The sequence below is a fragment of the Manacus vitellinus genome, unplaced genomic scaffold (genome assembly GCF_001715985.3).
Source record: "Manacus vitellinus isolate BGI_N305 unplaced genomic scaffold, ASM171598v3 scaffold_47_pilon, whole genome shotgun sequence".
NCBI classification, from domain to species: Eukaryota; Metazoa; Chordata; class Aves; order Passeriformes; family Pipridae; genus Manacus; species Manacus vitellinus.
Genome location: NW_021940585.1, coordinates 5,775,991 through 5,800,738, shown reverse-complemented (window position 1 = coordinate 5,800,738; position 24,748 = coordinate 5,775,991). Strand labels below are relative to the sequence as shown.

The following is a 24,748-nucleotide window of genomic DNA, read 5'->3' as shown; positions in this document are numbered from 1 at the left end:
TACCAAAATAAAGTGGAGATGTTTGGCCCTTTGGAAATTAGCTCAGGAAACAAGGCTGGTGGGAAGAAACTGCCCTGTGTTTGCCTCCATAGCTCTCCTCTTGTTGCGTCCTGAACTGTTCAGCAAGCTTCAAAAAGAGCTGATGGGGTAGAGGTCTCCAAGATTTCCAGTGAAAATAGAAGCAGAGTAGCAAACTGGTCTAAAACAGTATCCCTAGCAAGGAAGAATGCTGTATTTTGAGCTCTGTTATCTTGGGCTACAGAATACTTATGTGGTAGAGATCAAAGGTTTGAAAAACACACGAGCAGCAGAGCTATTATAGTCTGGGTATTTTTGCTGAACTGTTCAGGATGACACATGTGCACCTGTGCAAAGGGCCTGACCCGCCTGTACTTCAGGTTGTAATGTGCTTTTTTCCCTTTTAGGAATCTACAAGCTGCCATCGGAGCCTACTATGATTTCGAGAGTCCAAATATCAATGTCCCCTCGATGTCCTTTGTGGAAGATGTCACCATAGGTGAAGGGGAGTCCATCCCTCCCGATACCCAGTTTACAAAGACGTGGAGGATACAGAACACAGGTGAGGCCTTTGGGCTGCAGCAAACCCTGTGCAGCGGGTGCTGGCAGTGGGGTGGCAGGTCCAGGAGGGGGATGCTGGCCCAAGGCAGGGGGCTCGTGTGCACTCACCTGGGCTGGAGCCACCCTGTCCCTGAGGGAGATGCTGCCAACCTCTGCAAGTTCCTCTTCTTGAGTTGGCACAAACATTTTGTGGCGGGATGTGCAGCTCTGTCAGGCCATCAGTCCTGTTCCTCAGCCACCACACAAACACGCTCTAGGAAACCTGCAGACAAACGAGGCAGTGACACAAGGTCATATGGCAGCTCTCCTTTGCTTTTAATACATTTCTGGCAGAATTGCCTTTTCATGTTCCAAGAGGATGCAGGGCTGGAGAGACCACATTCCAGTTCAAAATAAGTCAAAGCAGGGGCTGGGATCCAGGAAGTGAGACTGGGCAAAGTGCATTCCCAGTGCTTGATCTGTTGGGATGCACTCAGAGAGAAAAACGAGATGCATGGATGCAAAGGAATCCCTTGTCCTCAAGCAGTGCACTGACAGGATGTTGCACAAACATTTAAAATGTGTGTCTGAATTTAATTGCCCTGCTTGCAGTTACATGAGGGAGAATGGTCACACACTGAGGCCTGACACTGGGAGTCATCACAAGTCAGGTTCAGCTCTCCCAGGATTTCTGCTTGGGAATAGCTGCAGTACTCGAGCTGTACAGGCTTGGACAGAATATCCAAGTATGACAGAGACTAAAACCACACTAAAAATATAAGAGTATTTCATCAGGACACATGGAGGTGTTTAAGAACACTAATTTATAGAGACTGTGTTCTAGAGAAAGGGCTTAATATTTCGGTTTACTTTTTCTGCCTCCTTCTGTTTGACAGTACAATGGAAGGGTGACATGTGGAACTTCCTTAAACTCCACTACTGTGAAAAATCGGCAATTTTTTTATAACTGTCCCAAATACAGGTCTTACAGATCTAGTAAGTGTGGCAGGTCTTGTTTCTTCACTCTTAGTATCTCAATTTGTGTGTGTTATGACTACGCCCCTGTCTTGGACCCTTCAGACTCCCCCCTTTCTTGTCCCTCTGATGTGCTCTTTCCTGCATGCAAATTCAGCCTTAACATCTCAGTTCAAGTGATGTTTCATTGTTCTTGGAATGTTTGACCTTCTGAAATCTGTGGGCCTTCTAAAATGAGGGGCGGGAGCTCAGCTTGGCTTGGGAGTTCCTGGCGAGGCCAGCATTTGTTTTGGCTTCTGTGTGGGTTAAAGCCCAGCTTGTCAGGCAGTCCATCCGTGCCCTAACGGTGGTGCTGGAGGCCAGGGCTCGGTGCAGCCACACTGCCCAGGCACGTTCAGGGAAATGCAGCTTCACTTGCTGGCTGTGGCTGTGCAGTGTGGGGAGGACTGCAGCACTTGAAAACCATTTTACCGTTTAATTAAGGTACAATATCAAAGGGCTGTAATGCTTCCAGATAATATCTACTTGTTAGGCAGGTAACTGAAGCAGTGCCAAGGTTTTTAACAGCTCTCCAAGAGCCCTTGATTACATGACTTGAGCTCTAGCACACGGAATACCTGAGGAATATGTCACTGGAGTGTTCTGGGTCTGATGAGTGTGACAGGCAGAGCTCAGAGATTGGCACTTTGAGGCGTGTCAGCTGGTTCTCCCGTGTGTCATTAAAAACCAGTGCCCTGCTCTGGTACCTGCAGGGCTGTGCTGCCTTGTCTGCCAAAAGAGCAGTTTGTGTAGTAGAACCATTGCTGAAAAGGGCAGCAGGATTTAACAACCTGGCTTCCTCCCCACACTCTGCCTCCAGCTGCTGCTGGCTCTGCAGGACACTCACTGCAATTTATCATCTCCTGAGAGTGTCCTGAAATAGAATGACATAATCATAATTTCATTTTATGGGGCTTATCAGTTGCAGCATTCTAGGCACCTTGCAAGCCTAAAGCCATTAAACCTGATAAAAATCACATAAATTATTTAATCTAAACTGTGTTGCTGGGCTGCCAACCTCTGCAGATGAGACTTCGTGCTCAAGTGCCCCACACCCCAGGCTGAGGTCAGCCAGGCACCCAGATCCTCTTTCAGAGCCCTCCTCTCTCAGCACCTTTCCAGCTGGTACCTCCCTCATGCTGAACATCCCGCTGTACTCATGCACATCCTGCTTTCCTGAGAGGCTGTGAATTCCACAGACAAGGGCTTGACAAGAAAACCAGTCCCTGCCGTGTCTTCGCTGAAGTATCCACAGGGATTAAATTAGCAGGCAAGCTGTTGCAAAGGATACTCCTTGGGGTAACCTGAGGTCAGAACAGGCTCTGCCGTGCTCGCCCTGGACCACACGGAGCAGTTCCAAGCTCCGTGGTGGTTCAGGCTTTCCATGGCCATTTCTGTCAACCCCAGCCAAGCAGGAGATATTCTCAAAGTTGTTGTCTTAGTCAGGTCACGTGACTGGGAAAGAAGCAAAAGAAAATTCTGCTAAACTGATTTTTCACGAGTCTCAGAAACACTTTTTCTTTCTGTCTGCCCCAACACTTGTTGTCTTTGGTGGCTGTACCTGCACTCAGGAACTGTTTTCTATCTCTCTGATTGCCAGGTCACGCTGTCAGTCCAGTGTCTGCAGTCTAAACATGGATCTCCACAGATAAATCATATGTTCACAACCCTTCCCACCTTTGCATAAGGCTGAGAAAAGTGTTGGTGCAAGGAGGGAAATAAATCCATTTGGGAAATAGTGCTGGCACTTCAGTTGTAACTCAAACTATGAGTTCCTCCTGAGACTGCTAGCAGGCTTAGAAGGGAAGGAATCCCTGAAAGGAAGTGTTGCCAACACTTTGCATCAAGAACAGGTATTTGATGTGGCGTGACTCAGGAGCTGCATGCGGGGAAGCAGAAATGGAGGACACACACAAAGACCCCCTGGTGCTGCTCTTGTCACTGCCTCCGGAGAAAGGGACCTGTGTGTCAGTTATGTTGATTTTTTATTTTTTTTTTTTGCAGCAGTTACACTGGGACTTGGAGAATTTTCCTGTGTAGCAAAGACCTAGAAACTAGTCAAATAGAAATATCATTTGTTTTGCTGGTCCCTAAATGCACCAGTTAAGCCTGGTTCGAAAACTCTATTTATTCTTCCTCAGCATCCACTGCTCCTGTGTCCTGTTGGTTTCCTTTGACTGTCTGACAGTTGCACAGCTGTTGTAACGAGCGTGTTTCATCCCAGCTTACACAAGCAGACAAAGCTTTTCCCGGTGCACTGTCAGTAATTCCCTCTCCTGTCTAATCCCAGGGACAGAGGCGTGGCCCCCAGGGGTTTGCCTGAAGTATGTTGGGGGTGACCAGTTTGGGCACGTGAACATGGTGATGGTGAGGTCCCTGGAGCCGCAGGAGATGGCCGATGTCAGCGTGCAGATGTGCAGCCCCAGCACTGCCGGCATGTACCAGGGGCAGTGGCGGATGTGCACTGCCACGGGACTCTACTACGGAGGTGAGTGGGCCCTTTCCCAGCGCTCCAGGCTCTCCCTGGCATTCCCACTGCAGACAGCAGGGACACCACTGGCCCCTGCACCGAGCTCTGATAACAGAGCAGGAGGGCAGAGCTCTGCCAGCCCCGGCCTAAATATAGAACATGGAATGCAGGAAAACATCAAGGGAGCTGCTTTGTTGTCTTGGTCAGCACAGAACTGTTTTCTAAACACTGGAACGAATTACAGGTTACACAAAACTCTGGAAAACAAAGGGACTTGCACAGCTCTCCTGGAGACTCTTTCCCAGTTGATCCTTGTTGGGATTCTTTCCCAGTTTGCCAGTGCTGAACACCATGAACTGCATAGGAGCATAAAATCTGTTACTGGTGAAAGCCTCCTGTGAGAAGCGAATGCCCAGGTTTTAATGCAGTGATTTAGTGCATCCCCTGCAAGCCATTTCTCTGTTTAAAGAACACATTTTGCTGTTTTGCCTCAGCCTGGGCCTCCAACGTCTGCCTTTGGTGCAGCCTTCCAGCCCTTTTCTGCCAGCTTTAGTTTACACTGAGAACATCTTTGTGTCTCTGTTGGCAGTTTGGAGTATCCCAAGTTTCGGAGTTTGAGCGAGAGGTGTTGGCACTTAGAGGCACAAATACCAGTGCCCAGAGGGAGGGGGCTGCTGGCAGCGCTGGCACTGCTGCACCTCCTCGGTGCAGAGGAGGGGAGGGATGGGCAGGGGTGGCTCCGTGCGGGAGGGATGGCGTGTGCTCACAAAGCCGAGGTGTTCCCGGGATTCCCGAGTGCCCCGGACTGTGGGAGATGTCCCTGCGTAGCCTGAAGTTGCTGCTTTTGGCAGAAGACGAGTGAACCCCTTTGGCCACCGAGCTCCGACTCGGGGCCACCGCGGCACGGGGCGTGCGGGGCCGCGCGCGGGCGGCAGAGGGCGCTGCGGGGCCGCTCCGCTGCGGCCGCACCGGCACTGGGGGTGTGCGGGGGGGCACTGGGCTGTACTGGGCTGTACTGGGCTGTACTGGGGGGTCCCAGCCCTGCAGGATGCAAGGATCCCTGAGCAAGTCGTGTGTCCCTAAGGTACAATCCCACCGTCCTTAATTCGCTCCTAAAATTCAGGCTGCTGAGCCTGCTGGACCAGTATTACTGAGGGTTCATAAAAATGTGCTTTAAACTATTGGTCTTTTTCTTGCTGGTGTAAAGGATTGAATTCATGTTCTGTTTTGCTCCTTCTGCCCCTTCTTCATAAACTCTGATGTAAGTGACAGCCCAAATGTGTCTCTTTTTCCACAGATGTCATCTGGGTGATCCTCAGTGTGGAAGTTGGAGGACTTCTGGGTGTCACACAGCAGCTGTCATCCTTTGAAACAGAGTTCAACACGCAGCCACATCGCAAGGTAGAAGGAAACTTTAACCCGTTCGCCTCTCCACAGAAGAACAGGCAACCAGATGAAAACAACCTAAAAGACCCTGGGGGTTCCGAGCTAGGCACAATCAGCAAAAACACATGGGGGCCTGCTCCTGACCAAATCGAACAAGATCAGAATGGACTGTCACAAAACTCTGTAAATCTCTCCCCCAGCAGTCACTCGAACAACTTGTCGGTAGTGACGTACAGTAAGGTAGGTGCCCTGGGTGAGCAGGAGAACGGGTAGGGGAGGAGCCAGGCAGGTGTGTGATTGCTCTTCCTTCCAAACTGCAAAGCCCTTTCCTTCTGCTTCTGCCAGACCTGCTAAGGAAGGTTCTGAATTTGACTGTCTGACTCTGCCAACTCCTCATGTTATATTAAAATATTTTTGCCTCTGATAGACTCTACCAGATCCACCTTTTTGTTTTCACTTCAAGTCCTTCTTCAAATTTATATAACCTTGTTTGGCTGCTGTAACTGCAAGTGGCTGGAGCCTGCTCCGGTCACGTGTGCAAATAAGTCAAAATATCTCTCTAGATGTGTCCTGAGTTTGACATAATTTCGAACAGAGAACAAATATCCACACCCCCAAACTTCAGATTAACCAGATAACTTCTTTTTAGCTGATGTGGGGGAGAGCTCACCATTTGATCCCAGAAGCTGCCTGTCAGGAACAGTCAATCAAAGGACTGTTCCTGTCTATGTCCTTGTCTTGTTTATAATTGTAGGTGACTTTTAAATTATCTTTACTTTAAATCTCTCTCAAAAGCTTGCTTGGTGGATGCTATATGAGTCTGAGTGATATTTTGACTGTTTTTATTTGCTTGTGTGTGAAAAATTAATTGCAGGATTATTTACAATTCAGAATCCACCTGTTAATGCAGCAGTATGTGTAGGTGTGTACTGTCGTATGTCAAACTAGTTTGATTTTTAAATCTTTTAAAAATGCTTTACTGTACTTTGAGCAGGCTGTGTAGGACAATAACACTTGGTTGCTGAATGACTTAATAAAGCCCTACTGTTAGTTCACCTACAGCACTTTAGTTCCTCCCTGGATGACCTGCCTGTCCTCTGCCAGTGGACCATGTTTTAGTGACCTTTGCACCAGGGCTGTGCACTTTTTATGGCCGGGGTGACAGTGTGCCAACCTGCCACCCTCTTGTGCTCTGCTCCCAACCACCATGGCTGGGCTGGCTCCTGCTGCGAGACTGCTCACTGGCAGTGAAGTGGATGGCTTGGGAATGATTCTGCTGTCAGTGGAACACCCCCAAATTAGCAGTGCTGTGTGTGGGGCCTGGTGCTCCCCAGGGGCCGGGCTGGGCTGGCTGAGAATGTGGGGCTGAGGAACCAGAGCCCCTCGGAGGTGCTGCTGTGCTGGGGGACAGAGACCAACAGGAGAGTGAAGCACCACCTGGGAGGTGTCACTAGATCGAAGTGAGCTGGTTACCTGGTAACCTGGAGCTCAGGATCCTTGCTCTGGAGAGACGTGGGCAGTCAGAATCTAACCCCACACGGAGGGCAGGTGACCTTTCCTCCCCTTTTTTGTTGTTGTTTTGTTTGTTTGTTTTTGTATTTACAGAATATTCTTGGGTGGATTTGAGGTGGATTATTCAAGATTAAAGCAGATGTTTTATTTGCTTGTTTCAGAAGGGATAATTTTTATAGTCCTTTTTGGTCGGGTTCGTGTGAAAGTTCATTGATTTTTGCAGGGTTTTTGTCTTTGCTGCAGTGTTTCTGTTTGTGACATAGTAAAACAAGGTAGCTTCTCCTCTGGAGGCTGTTCAGGTAGGTCTGAAGATCAGAGTCCTGTTCCAGTCTTGCCCATCCTGCCCAGAGCAAGAAGCTTTCTGCCGCTGACCCAATATTCATATTGATACAGTTCTGGTTCTGTAGTGAACAACTTTGAGGGAGTTGGACATCCCAGACATTTATTTCTCTTGGGCAGGACCTGTGATATTTCTGTCCCCGTTCACGTACCCGGGGAATGAGGGAATCCCTGGTTGTATTTGAGGGGCTGTTTGGTGAGATGTGGCAAAGGGAATGGGTAAGGTCTGGGCAGGTGTTCAGAAGGGCCTGTGCCGTGTAGTTAGAAGTAAAATAAGCCCTTAGTTATTTCTCGGATCACTGTGGAGGATTCCTCTGCTGAGAGGCTGTTGGGGAACCCAGTCATGCAGTGCACAAGACCATGAAATCTTTGAGATAAGATGAGCAGTTTCTAGCATCTGCAGCTGTAAAACATGCTCGAAGTTGTTGGAATTAGTTCTCCCTCTGGTGCACTGAGCAGGTGTGGCTTGTCCTCTGAAATTCCCTGTTGCAGTTGGGATCTTGGTGATGCCGATGTGCCATCTGCTGCTGGGTTAGACAAGTACAGCAGCATTTCACACCTGGAAACATTCAAAATGCTTTGATTCAGCAGCAGAGAGTACGTGGTGTGGGTGCTCTGCTCAGTGGAACAAACTTTCCTAGGGAAAAACAAACCAAACCATATACAGAATTCCCTGTAAGTGGATGAGATGAAACCTGTGAGTGGTTGAAACAAATGGTGCCCTTTATTCCTGCTGTGATGAGCACCTGCCTGGGCCCCCTGCCTACCTTCCACATGCACTGTGGGGAGGCTGCAGGCCAGGACCTGTCTGGGCTTTGCTTGAAGCATGTTGTTAAATCTATTCCCAGTGGGGTTTTTGCATGTTCTTAGATGTAAAGATGTGCTTAAGTGCAGGATAGGATGCTTCTCTCGGGGTAGGGATGAGCTGCACTGGATCCCAGATCTCCCCTTGCACGGGTGTTTTATTCTCTGGCAGTTGCTTTCTCTGGATTCTCCACAGAGCTGAGGCTGATACAGCTTCCTCCTATTTACTCCTCCTGTCTCATAGCAACCCTGCACAGTCACTGGTGCTCTCTTGTGACTGGCTTTTCCATTAAAAGCCCAAGATCCAGTCTTACAGTGCCTGGGAATTAGTTTAATTGCTTAACTGAGGGAAGAAACATATGGGTTTCCATGTCTGTATAGATCAGAAGTGAATAGCCATATCCTGACATTTAGATTGTACTTATCTCTATATAAAATCCATAGATCTGTATCGAAATCTGGTGCCCAGATGAATTGAGGAGTTACTGCTCTCTGTGCCATGCAGAAAACTGCACATGGAAGTTGTGATTCTGCAAAGATTTGCCTAGACAGGACACTGGGCATTGTCTCCACCACAGCAAATGGTGCCTGGCTGCCCTGATCCTGACTTGTGTTGCTCTTCAAACCCCAGTGAAATAGAAACATACTGGAGATCAGAGCATTAAACTCTGAACTCCTTTTTTCCTGCTGTGTTTGTGCTCCCCATCTCCCTCCATTCTGTGTGGAGCTGAGCTCTAATCCGTGCTACTTGGCAGCTTTCTGTACATAAGGGGGAACCAACCCTGTGTCCTTGGAGCCTTTAACTGGCTTCCCCTCCCTGTGCTTAAACGTTGCTGTGGCTTCTAGAGGCTTCTCCCAAACCAGGACCTCCAATTTGCAGATTTTTGGAGTACCTGTGTAAACTTTAAGACAGATTTTTTTTCACTGGAAACTGGTCATCAAGCTGTCTTTGTGGGTGAGGACAGTGCCCCATGAATGTTTGCATCCATGGAGGAGAGCAGCTCCTTCCCTCGTGGCATGTGGGCTCCACGCTGGGCTGGTCACCCTGTGGCTCCATTCACTTGGGCACGGAGGGGGAATAGTGGACTCGGAGCTGCCATGGCTGCACCTGCAGCCTGGGCTGTGGTGGCACGAGCTGGTTTGCTTCTCTGGTGAGAGACTGGCGTGTTTGGGTTCTGCCTGTCGGCTCATCCATGACACCCAGCTGTCTGCATGCTTCCAGACTGTGGGAAGTGCCAAACAACCTGATTTTAGCTAAACTTTGCTCCATTGCAGCCCAGCAGCACATCAGTGAGCTGTGCATGGAGCTCAGTGAGGTACCTGAGCCCTGTCACCTCCTCACCTGTGGGCACCTGAACCAGCCCTGCCTGTGCCTGCTCCGACAGGGTTCTGAACTTCCCGGTGGTCTCCCTGCCACGCCGTGTTTGCACGGCATGCATGGAATCAAACTCGAGTGCTGGATGCTTTGTGCTCTTTTGTGCTGGTTTACATAAGTGAGGTGAGAGCAGCGGGGCAGGAGTGGCCTGAGGGGCCGGGGTTGGGCTGTGCCACTGTCAGTGTACTCTGGAGACTCCTGTATCGCTGTGCATCCACCTCCTTCCCTGGAAGTGTACCTGCATTGGTGGTGACTCGCTCACGGAGGTGAAATAAAGAGCTGTCTGAAAGCCTGTGTGTGATGGTTTATGAAAGATTCACTTAACCCTCATTTTGTTCCCAGCACAGGTGACTCCATTTACAGAGCTCAGTATTCACAAAGGCTTTAACTTCCCAAAACATCTCACCTCCCTTCTAGATGCACAAGTCAAATGAGAATTTATACCAGTAGTTTTCGTGCAGAGTCTTTTCTTGGAAAATCATGGTCCTGTGTTCTCACACACTTGTCTGTGTGAAGAGCCTAGTGCTCCCACCAGCAAGTGAGCAATTACTTCTGGGGAACATTCTGGAAGAACTGAAAGTGAGTTTTCAAAGCTGCAGCTGAGCTTCTCATAAAGACAGTGATCCCACTTGGAGAACAGACGGGAATGCACCAAAAATAGTGGGAATAATCCTTCCATTGAAACAACTTGGAAAAACTGCAATTGTCTGCAGAATTATTTTTGCATGTTTGTTATGTAAAATGCTGCATAGAAGGGATAATTAGTCTTGAAAATGTCATACCAGGGTTTGGTATTTACATTGCAGCAGTAACTGAAGTTTTCTGGTATCAAACCCTTACGCTGTGCACGGTGAATAAATGTGGGACACTGGCTCTGCAGAGCCTGGGCCTGGCTGAGCAGGGGACAGTGTGTTGGGGAGGGGGAGCTGCCTGCTCAGGGTCTGTGCTAAACCAGCTCACACTCGGCTTAAAGAGGCACAGGTGGTGTTTGATTTTGCATGTTCTCATGTGCATAATGAGTCTCGGGTAGGTGAAGTGCTGTGAAGAGTGGCAATCCCCAGAGAAAACGTTTGGGGCTTTTTCCTGGTGAAATTCCTTGTGTCAGGAGGAGCTGAGCGTGGTCACAGATTCTGGGACTGCTCCTGGCACTGCCCAAGGAGCTCATTCCGGGGTGTTGGGTGTTCAGTGCAGTGGGGCAGAGCTGTACATACTGAGGAATCTGCCACACTGAAGGTGAGCTAAATTCTGGGTTTAATTGACACATGATTAGATAATTGTGTAGCTTTGAATTACATGCTACAGGAACCAGTATCTGAAGATCCAGAGGGTTCCCCTGCAGATAGGGTTCACAGCCTCTTCACGAGGTCCCTCCATCCAAAACCAGTAAGGAGCTGCTCTACTGGGCTGGACTGAGGGCTGGGTGATGGCACTTGTGTGCACCACAAGGGGAGCAGGGCCTTGTGGCCCCCCCAGGTTAAAGCAAGGCGGTTTTGCCTGTAACATCCCATGGGGGGTAACATGGGGTGGTAACGGGGGTGAGGTGCACCCTGGGTGTTCCTGGCAGAGGGGCAGGTGATGGTTAAACCCCTCCCAAGTGCTCGCCAGGCAGTGCCTCAAACAAAGCCTTGTGTACAGGTAGCTCAAAGATGAAGCAAATTCTGGCAAATGTGTCTGCACAGGAAATCAGCAGCAAATCCTGTGTTCCTTCTGCAGAGCAATAAGTACAATGGCTTAATCCCTGTGAGGTGAGACTGCTTGGGATCCTGCTCCTATGTTCCTTTCCTTCTGTGTCCTTTTCTTGTGCAATTGTTCACACCATCTTAATGTTTCTCTCCTGCTCCTCCCCTTCCCCCTATTTCTGTGACTATTTTTCAGAAGTGTTGGGTAGCTCAGCCTGGATTTTGTTGGGAGTGTCTCCTTCCTGAGGTGAACTGTCATGCTGGAATCTGCTGGCTGTTCTCTTTTGAAAAGCTTTACAAACTGGGACTGCAGCATATTCCTGGGGTAGAAGCGTGTTTGTTTTTCCATCACTTGCATGTATTTCTGTCTGCAAACAGCAATTTCCACATTCCCAGTCTTTCATACTTCCCACACAGTTCAGGAGATGTCCTGGTTAATTGTCTGCTTGTCCTTCTCTTTGTTGAATTCTGAGAGCTGCTTCACTTTACCACTCACTTGTATTTAGCACCTGATATATCCCGAAGAATGAACTTTTTCTCTCCAGCTGTAGCAAGATCACAGACTGCTCATGGTGCTTCCTCCCTAGTGCAGCTCTGCAGCAGAGCTCTCCAGCCTGGGCTTTGCTGGCCACATTGACTTTTTTATATGATCTGTGTTCAGACCTGTGGCTCCACGGCCCTGGCTCCTGCAATGAGGGGGTTATGGAATTGTAGGAGAACATGCAGAGAAGGGTGTTTCCCTTGAAACTTGCCCTGCTAAAGGCAAGGTGGTGAGAACTGCGCTCAGAGCTTCGTGTACAGCCTGAGCAGGAATGGCTTTGGCTCTCTGGGCTCTCAGCTGCCCCACTGTGTGCTGGGAAGAGCTGGACTGTGTTTAGAAGCATTTGCATAATGGTTTACTGACTCTGATGATGAGATATAACGAGCTTTTCTCCCTCCTCTGCCTCCTGACCACAGTGTGTGTCAGGTCTTACAGGAGGGTTTCAGGAGGGGATTTACCTTCATCACTGACAAACTTCATCTTCCTGTGAGCTGGGGGATATCTCGTGCTGCCTGTGGTTCTTTCTTTTGCTTCCTGATGAAACCCCAGATAGCTGATCCAAACAACAGAAGTTACAAAAGCAGTTCATGTTAATTTGAGACCCGTGACTAGATCTGACATTTTAGGTGACTCACTTCAGGATGTAAAGGAGGGAAATGGATTCTGTAGGAAGCATTTTGGGTTTTTGGTAAATGTTGTGGTTGATTTCACTGAAGGCAAATGTGCATTGTTACCTTGAGAGAGCACAGATGGCAGTTGTGGGGACATGGGTTTCCAAATCTTCACTTTTTTTCTGAAATAGCCTCTTACCCAGTTCCAGCCCTGCAACTGCTGTGGTCTCTGGGACAGACTGGGGAGGCTGCAGGGGCTGCAGCTGCAGGTGTTGTAGCATCTGTAGGGGATTCTGGTGTAGAAAACACCGGTTATTTTGTGGCCTTGGCCTAAAAAACACCTGAGAGAGGTAAGTGATGGCATTTGCCCTCTCTGGGGAAACCAGCCCTGGAAGGTGCAGTTCAGGAGTGTCTGTGAGGCTGGACAGGCACAGGCACGGTGGGGGAGAGGGGCTGTTTTTGGGGGGAAGCCCTGGGCTGGGCTGGGCAGAATTTGGAGGTGAGCACTGAGCGCTCTGTTTGTTGCCTGTTGAATTGATTATGTCTCCAACTTTCTTTCAGGGTTTCCACGGTCCTTATCCCTTCGGACAGTCTTAAAACACAAAAACACAAAACGGGTATCGACAAGAGGAGAATTTAAGAAAAAACTGACTTTTGGGGGAAGGGAGGGGGTTCATGTGGCAGACAGACACAGCGTGGACCCCCCTTCTCTGCCTCCGTGTTCTGGATAAAGAAGAAAATAAACAAAAACCCAGTAACTTAAGACTAGATGTTTCCAGAGGAAAATCCAAAACCTGAGTATGCATGTGTGACTGCTGGATTTCAGAGTGGTGTAAATGCTATGAGGAAGAAGAGACACCAACACTATGGGTTTTTAGAAATCATCCTCACGCATAATTAGGTAGCTTAAAAAGAAGTTTAAAAATGAAAATTTAAAAGCCATCTTTAAAAAAGAATATTTTGCCTACAGAGCGGTTGTAGTTTGAGCAAATGTTTAATTTCTGTTTGTTTCTTGTTGATATTTTTTCCTAAGGGACAGCGTGCATTTTCCCGGAATGTCCTGGTTTGCTGGCCCGGCGCCCGCTGGGGTTTGTGCAGGGGCTGCTCCTGTCAGGCCTTTTTAATGCCAGGTCGGGTCTGCCCCCAGCACTGCGTTTTTAATGGCATCTGCTGGTTTTAGTTACCGACTTTTTAATCTTTTAAGTCTTCTTTTCCTTTTGGTTTGGGTGTTGCTGTTAGTTGTCCTGCGTGTTGTTGGGAACCGCGCTGAGGCCAGGTCTTGGTATCAGAGTTGGAAACGGAGACTCTGGGACTTCTGGGATGATGTGGAGGCCTTGTCTCCCTTCCCCTGGTACGTGAGGTGCACAAATGCACACCCATGTTAATAAGAATCCAATTTATTCAGGTTCCCAAGCTGTCCTGTGTGGTTAGCAGTTTAAAATCCCTTTTTGTTCACTCTCGATGTGCAGTAGCTGTGCCCAGAACCACCACGCAAGCGCCGTGTGCCAAGGGGAGTCTCTGTAGCTGTAATTCACCTGGTGGTAGTTGCAAAGCTTTACGGACGTCCTGTCCTTTCCGTTTGGGGTCTCCTCTCTCTCTTACAGAGCATAAGTTTGCATTTGTTTCTCCTGTGCTGAGGTGTGAGCTTGGAGGCTGATCCCAGTGTTCTGGAGCTCAGAGCAGGAGTTGGCACCACCACCTGGGTCCTTCTGTCGCCTCATCTTCATCTGCCTTTGTTGACTGGGCTCTGTAGGACTTGTGTTAGGGGAGGGATCATAAAAAGATTTGGGTAGCTCTGCTGTTCCTCCAATGTGTTTTCCTCCAGTTCTGGATTGGGAAGTGTGGTGTGAGGGGAGGGAGCTCGGCCTCAAGCTGTGGAGGGTTTATTGTGAAGTGCTGTCCCACAGACCCTGCTGAGGACTGTCCTGCCCAATAAACCAGGCTGGAGCAGCCATCTGCCAAAGATACAGGAATATGCAAAGCTCCCACTACCTTCTTCCAGATCTTTCTCCTGAAAGTTTTTCCCAGTGTTGGAGTTGCAGGTTCAGCTCTGCCCTTACTGCTGTTGGCTGTTTGTGTGTTTTAGAGTTGGTTTTGAATGGGGGAATCCTTCTTTGCAGCTGCCAAGTACTATTACCTGAATGCATATGGAGGGACCTTGTGGGGACAGTGGGAGTTCCTTGTGTCCAACAGAGGAAGAATTGAGTGATAGATGTTGTTTATGTTTCACAGGTTCAGTTAAAGATCACCATTACCTGAAATCTCCGTTCTCCCACCTACCAGAAATCTGTTTGCTGGGAGAAACAAGTGTAATATAAAAAATTACCTGCATAGAAGTGGCACTTCAGGATTTGGGCAACCTGACACTTGCTCTTGCAGTCTGGTGGGCACCTGGCTCTGCCCTGGCAGCTGCTGGAGCTGGGGGAGTGTTGGGGTCCGAGTGAACCCGCGGAAGGCGCTGCGCTGCTCTGTGTGCTTGGGTTTCATCCTGTAACAACACTTTGCCTTGGATTAGTTACCCCCCTGAGCAGTGATCTGGGGAATGATCTGCAGCCTCATAGTGTGGTGTGGGCAGGTGGAGTCTTTCCTCACTCCCTCCTTTCCTCCCAGATGCCTCGTGTGAGCCCCTCTGAGGGCATGAACATCCCTGCCCATCACACCTCCTGCAGCACTGCTGCTCCCCTTCTGAGGGCACTGAACCCCTGAAGGCTGTGGTTGGTTCAAGTGACGAGGTGATTCCCTATCTGTATTGGCTCCTTGTGTCAGCTGCATAGTGGAAGGGAGGGGAAACCAAGATCTGAGTCTGTGAGTTAGAGCTGGTGCTGTGACCTTTGCCTGGTGTCAGTGGAGGCACGTGGGAGACCCTCGGATACCCCGCACTGGCTTTCTGCTCCCAGACACGTGTGCTTCTCCCATGTCCCATGGCTGCCACACTCGTGTTCCTGTGCTCCTCCTAAGGCTGAATTTCCCTTGTCTTGAAAAAACCAAACCTGCATGCACCCCATGCATTCTGCACAGGCTGTTTCTCTGCCTCTTGCGTGTTTGCGGTCCATGGTGTCCTGGGGACAAGGGTCACATGCTCCAGGGTGTGAGGAAAGGCAGGGCCAGAGCCAACTTGCTCTGAGATCTGCAGCTCTTGCTGCTCCCATCCCACTCTGCCCATTTGCTGAGGGATCCACGGAGCACTGGCCCGTTGGGGTCGGGGTTGTGGCCCTGGCTGTGGTGGTGGAAGGATGTTTCAGTCAGGGGTTGCTCTACCTCTGGGTTTTTCCTAGAGTAAAAATTGTTTCACTGAGGCCAAAGGTGGTTTTATCTCCTGGTTCCTTGGAGCTTTGTAGTGCAGCCAGACCTCAGATTACTCGTACTTTCAGGTGTCCAGTTTTTAAAGGGGGATTTAAGATGAGTTTGACAAAGCTCTGCCCAGGTGACCTCGGCACACTGAGGTTGTATAGGTTCCCATAGGGAAAAGGATAATACAGAACATCTCTGATGGCCTCTAAGGGGGTCCCTGTGACAAGTGAGAGCCACTTGGGCCCTGTCACTGACACAACTCGAGCAGTGGCACCTCTCAGCCTTGGCAAACTGGAGCAGGATGTCCCTGGGACTGGCCCTGAACTGGCAGTGCCATGGGAGGGACTGAGGGAGCGGGAATCTGCTGCCCACACCTCGGGAGTGTGGGGTTCGGGCCCCCCCCGGGTTTGGGAGCTGGGCAGAGCCGTGGGTCGGAGCAGTGGGGTGGGTGGGAAATGCACGCTGTCCCACGTCTGGGTTCTGTTGTGTTTCATTTTTCCGTGTGTGAGTGTGTGGGTGGTTCCCAGCCTGTCTGTGCTCGCCGGGGCAGTGCATGTGTAGCACGGGATGGTGTGTTGCCTCTCTGAGTCTGGGAGAAGTCCTATGATAGCACATTGGGGTGAAAATAAAGGAAGCTTTTTCCTTAATGTATAAATGAATATTTGTATGATTAAATTAACACAGAAAAAATGCTCTGTAGCTGTTGAGAGTTTTATTGAAGCTACAAAACTTCTGAGTCTGTCACCTTGTAGTTAAACATACCCGGTTTGCTTCATCCCCAGACACTGAGCATCCTTAAACCCAGCTCCAACCCTGATTTACCCCAAATCACTGTGAAACCAAACCAGATTTGGTGCTTATTGAGGTTATCAGACCACCTGTCCAGCCCTCAGGTGAGGTCAAGGGTGGGAAGAGGCTGTGGGGGTGGTTGTGAGGGGGGTAGAGTTGGGAGGGGGCTCCTACAGCCTCTGATCAGGAGGAGGATCCCCCGGGGCTGCAGCAGGTGCCAGCACAGCTTGTTCACCAACCTGGCTGTGGATTACCTTGTAACAAGGTCAGGTCAGTTCTCCACAACAATTCCTGAGGAGGAGTGGGATGGTTTCAGTGATCTGCACACAAAGTGATGCCGCAGATGCGGCCCCAGATGCTCCTTGCGTGGCTGATCTGCATCCCAGCCCTTCCCTCGGCCCCTCCCTCGGAGCCTGCTGCAGGATCCTGTGATGCTTCACACTTCAAACGGCCCAGACTAGAGGGATCAGACCTGCTGGCTCCTGAATCGCTCGGGAAGGCAGGAGAGGGAGGAAGGAAGGAAGTTTGGATCTGTTTTTTCTATTCTCACAGTCCCTAAGGGAACACCTGGTGCTCCTGTATGTCAGCATGGGGGCATGTGAAGGTCTCGCTCTGCTGGGCATCCTGCGTGGTCATTTTGGGTGGATCCAAGTTCCCAGGTAAAGCCTTGCTGCTCAGGGCACTCAGCCCAAGAATTGCCTGGATGAACTGTGCCGTGGAGCAGCTCAGCTGAGGCCGTTCCTTTGCTTACCTGGGAGTTTGTTACTAATCCCTGCGAGAAACCTCAGTCTGTGTGTTCTGGGTTTGCTTTTACCATTTGAATAAATGCCTGGAGCTTTCATGTGGCATTAAGCTTGACTGAAAGCCTGACTGGGAACAGACATCCTGCTACCTGTGCCTGTGGGTGTTTGTTTTGTGCCCTGAGCAGAACGCGCCCCTCGAGCTCTGGGCGCTCGTGGGCGTCCCGAGGTCTCTGTGTTTGGGCAGGGGAGGATTGCCCGCCCCTGCTGCTGCCCAGCTTTGCATTTACTCCGTGTTTGCTTGAAAGAATCTGTTTGTCTTTAGGGTTGCAACCTGTCAGAGGTTGCCAGCGCAGGAAAATCCCATCACACCTTCAATGGTATCTCCTGAGCGGGCAAACACCCGGCGGGATCACCGTGGTCGTCCCACAGCGCCATCCTGGGCAGGAGGCCAAGTCACACGGCTGCCCAGGCACCTGCAGCTGCTCGGGTGCTTCTGCTGCTGCTTTGGTGCTTTTAGGGGAACCAGATCGTTGTCCATTAGAAGTTCCAATTCTGGTTTTCTGTAGGTTTTTTGGGTCCCTGAAGAGATGTGGTGGTCGGCAGGAGGCTGTTCCCTGCTCTATGTGACGGATTTACAGGGATGAGGCTGTGCCCCTCTGGCTAGAGGGAAGGGCAGGATCTGCTCCAACACCTCCACAGCACCACTGCATGTCCTCACATCTGCAGGTGGGGGCCCAAAGGCTCCAGTGGGCACCACCAATCTGGGATCAGCACCTGGACCAACAGCAGAGAGGAAAAGGGCAGGGTTTTGTAATTTTCGTTTATTTTTCTCTCTTCTACCTGTGGCAGCAGCCCATGGTGTGCAGTGTGATGCTGAGGGAGGATCTGTGCTTCTGCTTCTCTGCAGGTCCCTGGGGATGCACAGGGGATTGTTAACAGGCCAAGGGGGAAATGAGGCCAAGCCAGTGGGGAGATGCTGCCAGGGGTCCGTGGGGAGGGAGCAGGGTCAGGAGAAACTCAAGCTTTCTGTGGAAGCTCTCTGTAAGCCGCCCTTCGGCTGCTGCACCTGTGTTGGAAAATACCCAGTTACACAGGAATTATTTAAGGAAATCTAATCTCAAACGTTTCCTACCCCATTGATAAAACAGCTGAGTAGTAAAAGCTCTCAGGGAGCCCGGGAGGAGGCAGATGGCACGCGCGGGCACGGACCAGCCCTGTTTGCCCCATGGAACCCCAGCAGCTGGGGCTGGGCTGGCTCCAGACCTGCCTCACTCCTATTCCCGTATTTTTGGTTAATCCTTCCCTGCAGGAGTGATGCCTTCACAGTAACGTAAAGTGGGAGGAAAAAAATTTGGTTTTCACGTCTTTACACGTGGAGTGAGCGGTGCAGTGTCCGGGAGGTGGCTCAGCTTGTTGGGAACAGGGCGATGCTGGGCAGGCTGGAGGGGCTGCCCTGGGCCCTGGGTGCTCGGGCTGCCAGTGAAGGGTGTTGGAACAGGGTGTGCTGGGGACGGCCCGGCCTGGGGCAGGTGCCAGCAGAGGGAGCTGAGGTTGCTCCTCGCCCGCAAAACCCTTCAGAGCTGCGGGACGTGGCTTTTCCAGCCTCCCGGACCTGCTGGTGACAGCGGCCAGGCAGGTCCCGTGTCCCCGTGCACTCCCGGAGCAGCTGCTGCCCTGGCTGGGCTGGGCAGTGGGGTGGCACTTGTCACCTGGCCTGTCACCACCACTGTGAGGCTGGGGCAGTGCTGCCGAGCCGAGCAGGAGCTGCTGGGCTGGGACACCGTGGACAGGACCCCCTTGGCTGGGGATGAGGAAGGGTCTGCACAGCAGGAGGTCTGTGTCGTGTCCCAGTTTGGAGGGGGATGTCTGCTGTGGAGAAAAGGATTTCTGGGTGCTCTGCTCCCACTGCCAGCCCCAGGGCGATGCACAGCTCTGCAGGAGGGAGGGAGAGACCCTCAAACCTCGGGGCTGGAGTAAGCCAGACCCTTTTCTAGGAAAGTATCCCTCAGGATGGGGGTTTCAGCCTCCCCTGGGGCCAAGTCCCTTGTGCTGCTGGTGTGGAGCAGCCGGGCTCAGCAGGGTCTGTGCAGCACTGGCTTTCCAGGGGGAAACACAGCAAGAACTCACGTTCCTTGTTATCTAATCTGCTGCCTTTTCCCTCCTCGTTGTTTGCCATGGCTGGGTTTCCTCAATTAATTGACAGCTGCAGGCTGGGCTGTGACGTCAAACTGCAGCAGTGAAGCCCCAGACCCAGGGTGGCACTGGAGCCCCTCATGCCCCCGTGAGCCCAGCGGGGCAGTGACCCTTCTGGTAGGTGGCAGTGAGAGGTGCCTGAGGACTGGCACTGCTGTGGTGGGCAGCAGAGAGGGTCCCTGTCCCCAGCAAGACCACAGGAATGTCCCAACCATGCTCAAGGGACACTTCAACCCGTCCTGTCCTGCCTTGGCCCTGGTGTCCCTGTGCTGCACTAACTGGGGCTGTTGGTGGCCAGAGCAGAGCTTGGCTGGATTCTGCAGGGAGTTGGGCAGTCGTGGCCACTGCAGCCACTGCCTTTCCAGCCACCTGGGCAAGTGCCCATTGCTTCACCTGCCCCAGGAGAGGGGGCCTGGGCAGCCCTGGGCTCGTCCTTGCTCCCCATCACAGGACTGAGAGCTCTCTGTGGTGGCTGGTGAAGGTGTAATGTCATCGCCTTCCTGACCCCCTTGTGGGTGTCCCTGCCTGCTACCCCAATCCTCCCAGGCCTGGCAAGACATGGCAGCAGCCCTAAAGCATCTGTGCCTGATGCCATGGTCTGCAGTGGGATGCTCCTAAACTACGGCTTTGGAGCATCCTGGTTTGTCCATCTTGTTAAGGAGGTGGTGAGTGGGGGCTGACAGTGTGTGGGTGCCTCCCTGAGCAGGGGACCCTCCTCGGGAGGAGCTCAGCTGCTCTGCCTTGCCTGCGGGGACCAGGCTGGGAGGAAGCAGGTGACAGTGCCTGAGAAGCAGGTTTGTCAGAATTTTAAAGGGATCTAAATCAATAGCGATAAGGAAACAATTATTTAAAGAGCAAACAAATGGAAACTGCTAAATGTACCTTTTTTATTTTTTTTTTTGCTGGTGAAGGGTGCAGGGCTTGCAGGGCTGGTGCTGCTGAGTGCCGGGAGGGGTCCCTGCTGGGGCTGGGGCAGGGCCTGCCCTGGGGAGGGCAGTGAGGGACATCACTGCTTGCTCAGCCCAGCCCCAGCCAGCCTGGAAATGAGCCTCACAGGACAAAGTGTTGTTTCATCCCACCAGGAAAAAGGTTTTATGGGTCATCTGGAAATGCTAATCCTCAGGTGAGCCCGTTGACAGTGTCACAGCGTGTGCTGGGACAGTGTCAGCAGGGGCAGGGACAGTCCCAGAGTGGCTGCAGGGACGTGTCCATGTGCTGCCTTCTCCCCTGGCTGCAGTTTCAAGGGGAAGGAGCCGGGACTGGCTGCTGAGGCCAGGCAATCCCTGCAGAGCAGGGATGTGTTTGCTGCACCTCCTACATGGAGCTGGAGATCCTGCTTGGATTTGTGGCAGGGCCAGGCTGCAGCTGGAGCCCATCCCTGCTCCATGGGGAGCCGTCCCCCCGCCCTGCCCGGTGCTGGGGTGCTGGTAGAGGATTCCTGTTCCCCCAGCCAGGCCTGTGGCTGTCACCACCGGGGCTTTGTCTCAAAGGGCAGCTTATTCCCATCCTTCCTCTCCCATGGCGTTTTCATCGGCTTTTGGTTGAGGATTAGGCACGTGTTGACAGAACAAACATTTTGCTGCCCTCAAAATCCACTGCTGAGGAGAGAAGCGATGTCCTTGCTCTGCCAGTGCCTGAGCCAGCCCCAGGATGAGGAAAGCCAGGATGGGGAGAGCTGGGATGGGAAGAGCTGGGCTTGGGGCCGGGACAGCCCTTCAAGGGGAACACGGAACCATTTCGGGTCACATCCCACACCAGGGCCAGAGCTCTGGCTCTCTGCTCCCTCACAGAGCATTAATGACTTTGTGCTTTAATATCCTGCCCTGAGAAACCAGGGATGCCACAAGGAATGCTGCCTGTCTCCGGCAGGGCTTTGGCAGGTGCTGGGGCTCAGGTCTGTGGGGAGCTCTGTGTCCCCCCTGCCCAGCTCCTGGTATCTGTCACAGCTCCCTCCTCCCCAGACCAGGCTCCAGGAATAGTGGCTCCTCACGGTGTCTGGGCAGCTGAGGAGACCAGGGGTACCCATGAGCTGCCCCCAGGGTCATGTGTTTGTCAGGGAAAAGTAAATCCCTTCAAGCTCTGAGGCCAGCCCAGGGCCTGCGCAGTGGGGGAAGGCAGAACATGTGGGACCTCATTTGGGGTCCTGCCCCTCTCCCACACCATTTTTTCCCTATGTGAGCCCCCAGGTCCTGGCTCCTTGCTGAGCCCCCAGGACGAGGTACCTGAGCTGGGCGATGCTCACGGGAGTGACACGTTTCCTTCGGAGCCGGGTGAGTCACGGCTGAGTCATGGCTGGCTCTGCAGCCCCAGGGGACCCACAGCTCCATGGAATGCTGCAGGATGTGAAGCTGCCTCGTCCCTTGTGGGGTCCCTGCCCTCTGTACAGGGGGGCACAGGGGAGTCCTCCCCTCTCTGCTCCCCTGGGGCTGCAAATCTGGCTCAGCAGGTCAGGAGCAATAGGAGGGGAATGCCTCTGGTCACCCTGCAGCCCTTCACCTTCCAGCCCCACCAGCTCTTACTTTGAGCTGAGACCGGGCTGAGTGTGGGTTTTGTGGTTGCTTTTAGGGTCTTTCCTCTGGGGCAGAACCTTCTGCAGGCTCTCCTGGGCTGGACAGCACAGGAACCAAGGGTAAACCACTGCCAAGAGCCTCCCCTGCTCCTGGGGCACCGCGTGCTGCCCCAGCGTTGTGTGTCCTCAGGAGAGCAGGAGCTGCCTCCCGCTCCCCCCCGGGCTGCTCCCCTGCCCAGCGGCTCCCACACTCCCTGGGCTGACGCTCCGTGGGGCCGTTATGCCCGAGGATCGTTTTGCATGTGGGGAGAACCAGCGGCAGCAGAAGAATGAATTTGCATTTCTCAGTGGCACCCAGTGTGGGAACCGAAGCCGCGGAGGGTTTCGCTGCCGCTCGGCCCGCGCGGGGCTGTGTGAAAAGACAACATCCCGTCTGCTGGCACCGGGCCCGGCCCGTCTCACCTGGCTGCCCGTGTGTGCCTGGGAACGGCCCCGGGCCCACAGCACAGCCAGGCCCTGCTGGCCCCGCCGCCCCATTCCCGGTGTGCCGGCGGGATGAGGGTGATGGTGAGCAAACAGGAGTGCGGGGCCTGTGGGACTTATTTTGGGGGTTCTCTCGTACTGGGTGTGATCTGGGGTTCGTGTGCTGATGCAGCAGCTGCATGAAGAGCCCAGCACAGGGTCCTTCCCCGCACAGGGGGTTTCCCTCCTCTGCACCCCAAATCTCTGGTGGCAGTGACAGTGTGGGGGGAGCCTTGACCTTTCCTCACCCTGCGGGGAGCGGGACACGCCCAGCCTGCCCTGAGCCCTCTCTTCCTGGCACTGCCATGCGACCCACAGCCATTTCCAGGCTTTTAATCTCAAGAGACAAAAGCAGGAGTTTAACGCAACTGGAGGAAGAAAAGAGCAGGGCTTTGGGCAGGGAACAGCAAACACAGTGGTGGATCTGCTGCTCCCGCGACCTCCCCTGCGTCACCCGGGTTTGCACTGGCAGTGCTTGGCCCAGCTGGGAACCCAACCCGGGGGGTGCTGGGGGAAGTGGGGTGGCCAGGGTGGAGAGCTGGTAGTCCAGTGGCCGGGCTGAGGGCCCTGCTGCCACCATCCTGGCATCTTCACCCACCTCCAGCTTGTCTTTCCTCAGCTGCCATCCCAGGTCCAGCCAGGCTGCAGAAGGGACTGTGACACCCCAGGGCCAAGCACTGTCCACCTTCTGTCACCGTAGGGTGTGAAGGAGCCTTTGCATGGGGCCAGGTGAGCACCTCTGTGTCCGTGCTACCAGTGTGGAGCAGACATCCACCCTTGCACCCCTGCACGGAGTTGGCTTCTACAACACCCCCTCTTTGCACCCTCAAGGGCTGCCCTGGAGTGCAGGTGACACCACAGTCCCACCTGCAGCAGCCCAGGAGCACCAGGAGCCTCAGGCAGTGGGGATGGGATGTCAGGGCAGTGGCCAGGACCCGAGCAGGGCTGTAGTGCAGCAGTGGGGACCCAGTTGCAGAGCAGGGCCAGGAGCCCTGTCCCCTCTGTCAGGGTGGGGGCCGCAGCAATAACGTGGCTGTTTGCCCCGAGCACACACAGGGCCCTGTAAACGGGGTTTATGGCAGCAGCTGGGAGATGGAGGAGCTGGGGGGGTAATAAAGAGGAGCGGCCCTGCTCGCCCTGGGGCTGCCCGGGAAGTGGGAATGTCTGATGGGGTGAGGAGGAGTCTGAGGGCATGCAGGTAGTCTTGGCTCTGGAGCAATCCCAGCACCCTCCTCGGTAGATCTGCACGGGGTCATTGCACCATAAAAAGTCCCTCTGTGCACACCTGTGGGTTTCTGCACTCGCACTCCCTGCCCTTGGGTAACTTTGGGCTCTGTTGCAGAGCACTTGTCACCTCCCAGGTCCCTTCCAAGGGGTGGGGGGGATGTATTAAAGGTACTTCAACCATTTCAACCATTTCCAGTCTCCTTGGGCTGCAGAAAAGCCTGAGTGTGCCCATCCTGCAGCCTGAGAGTGGGGATTCACCCTGATTCAGCATCGCCCTGAGGCACAGCCATGGGGTGCAGGATGTGGCCTCAGAGGGACCCCGGTTCTGCACAGGGACCACCACTGTCCCCAAAGGCTGTGTGGGAACTGGAGCAGAGGAAGTCCCACCACTGCAGGGGACCAGGAAGCACAACTGCGTGTGGGGACAAGTCGGGCTCCGTGGTCTCTGTGGTTTGTGCAGTGACATCAAGGGCCTTCAATAGTTTTATTATATGTGACATGGCTGCTTATCTATTATTCTTGTGATGGAGCCAGAGATTAGTTGTGAGCAGATGGGCAGAGATTCTTCCAGGCTGATTCATGAGTAGTTTCTCCGTGTCTCCTCTCTGGCCACGTTCCCAAGCGTTCAGAAGTTTCATGGCAAAAGGCACCGGAATCGGAGCCGATGAGTTGACAGGGAGGACAAGGAAAAGGCACTGAAAACTGTGCACAGGGGGCAGAAAAACCAGACTTCGTTTCTCTCTTTTGCTGTTCCTCAGGTGTTGCAATCTCTCCTTTCCCTGGTTTGCATGTGCAAGCAGAGCTGTGCCGAGCTGCGATTGCGAAAGGCGGCGGGGAGAGCCCGGCACAGCCGGAGCCGGTGACACCCCGGGGCTGGAGAGGTGTCATTTTGGGGCCTTTTGCCTGGTTTTGCAGTGCTGTGCTGCCTAGTTCTCCCTGAGCCCAGAAAAGCAAATGTTTTTCCCTTTAATCTCTTATTCTTATCAAGATCCCGGTGCTACTGATAAGAGGAGCAGGGAAAGCTCTTTCAGACTGAGGTGTGAGTTGGGCAACAGGTTCCTGGACAGCCCAGGATGATGCGGGCCTGGGATGCTCCAGAGCAGGGACCAGGGACTGCTGGTGCATCCCCTCTGCCTGGTGACATCTTGCCCAGTGTCCCCAGTTGTGCTCTCCTGCCTCCCTCGG

At 52.7% G+C, this 24,748-nt stretch overlaps 1 protein-coding gene across 1 annotated transcript; it reads left to right on the top strand.

Moving 5' to 3' along the window:
- The first annotated feature begins 413 nt into the window (after positions 1-413).
- ILRUN (inflammation and lipid regulator with UBA-like and NBR1-like domains) lies at positions 414-13,202 on the top strand. Its single transcript, XM_018079704.2, has 4 exons — positions 414-580; positions 3,863-4,060; positions 5,340-5,668; positions 12,851-13,202. Exons 1-4 carry the CDS (start codon positions 490-492, stop codon positions 12,884-12,886), a joined length of 654 nt encoding a protein of 217 aa, XP_017935193.1. The 5' UTR covers positions 414-489; the 3' UTR covers positions 12,887-13,202.
- Positions 13,203-24,748: the final 11,546 nt, after the last annotated feature.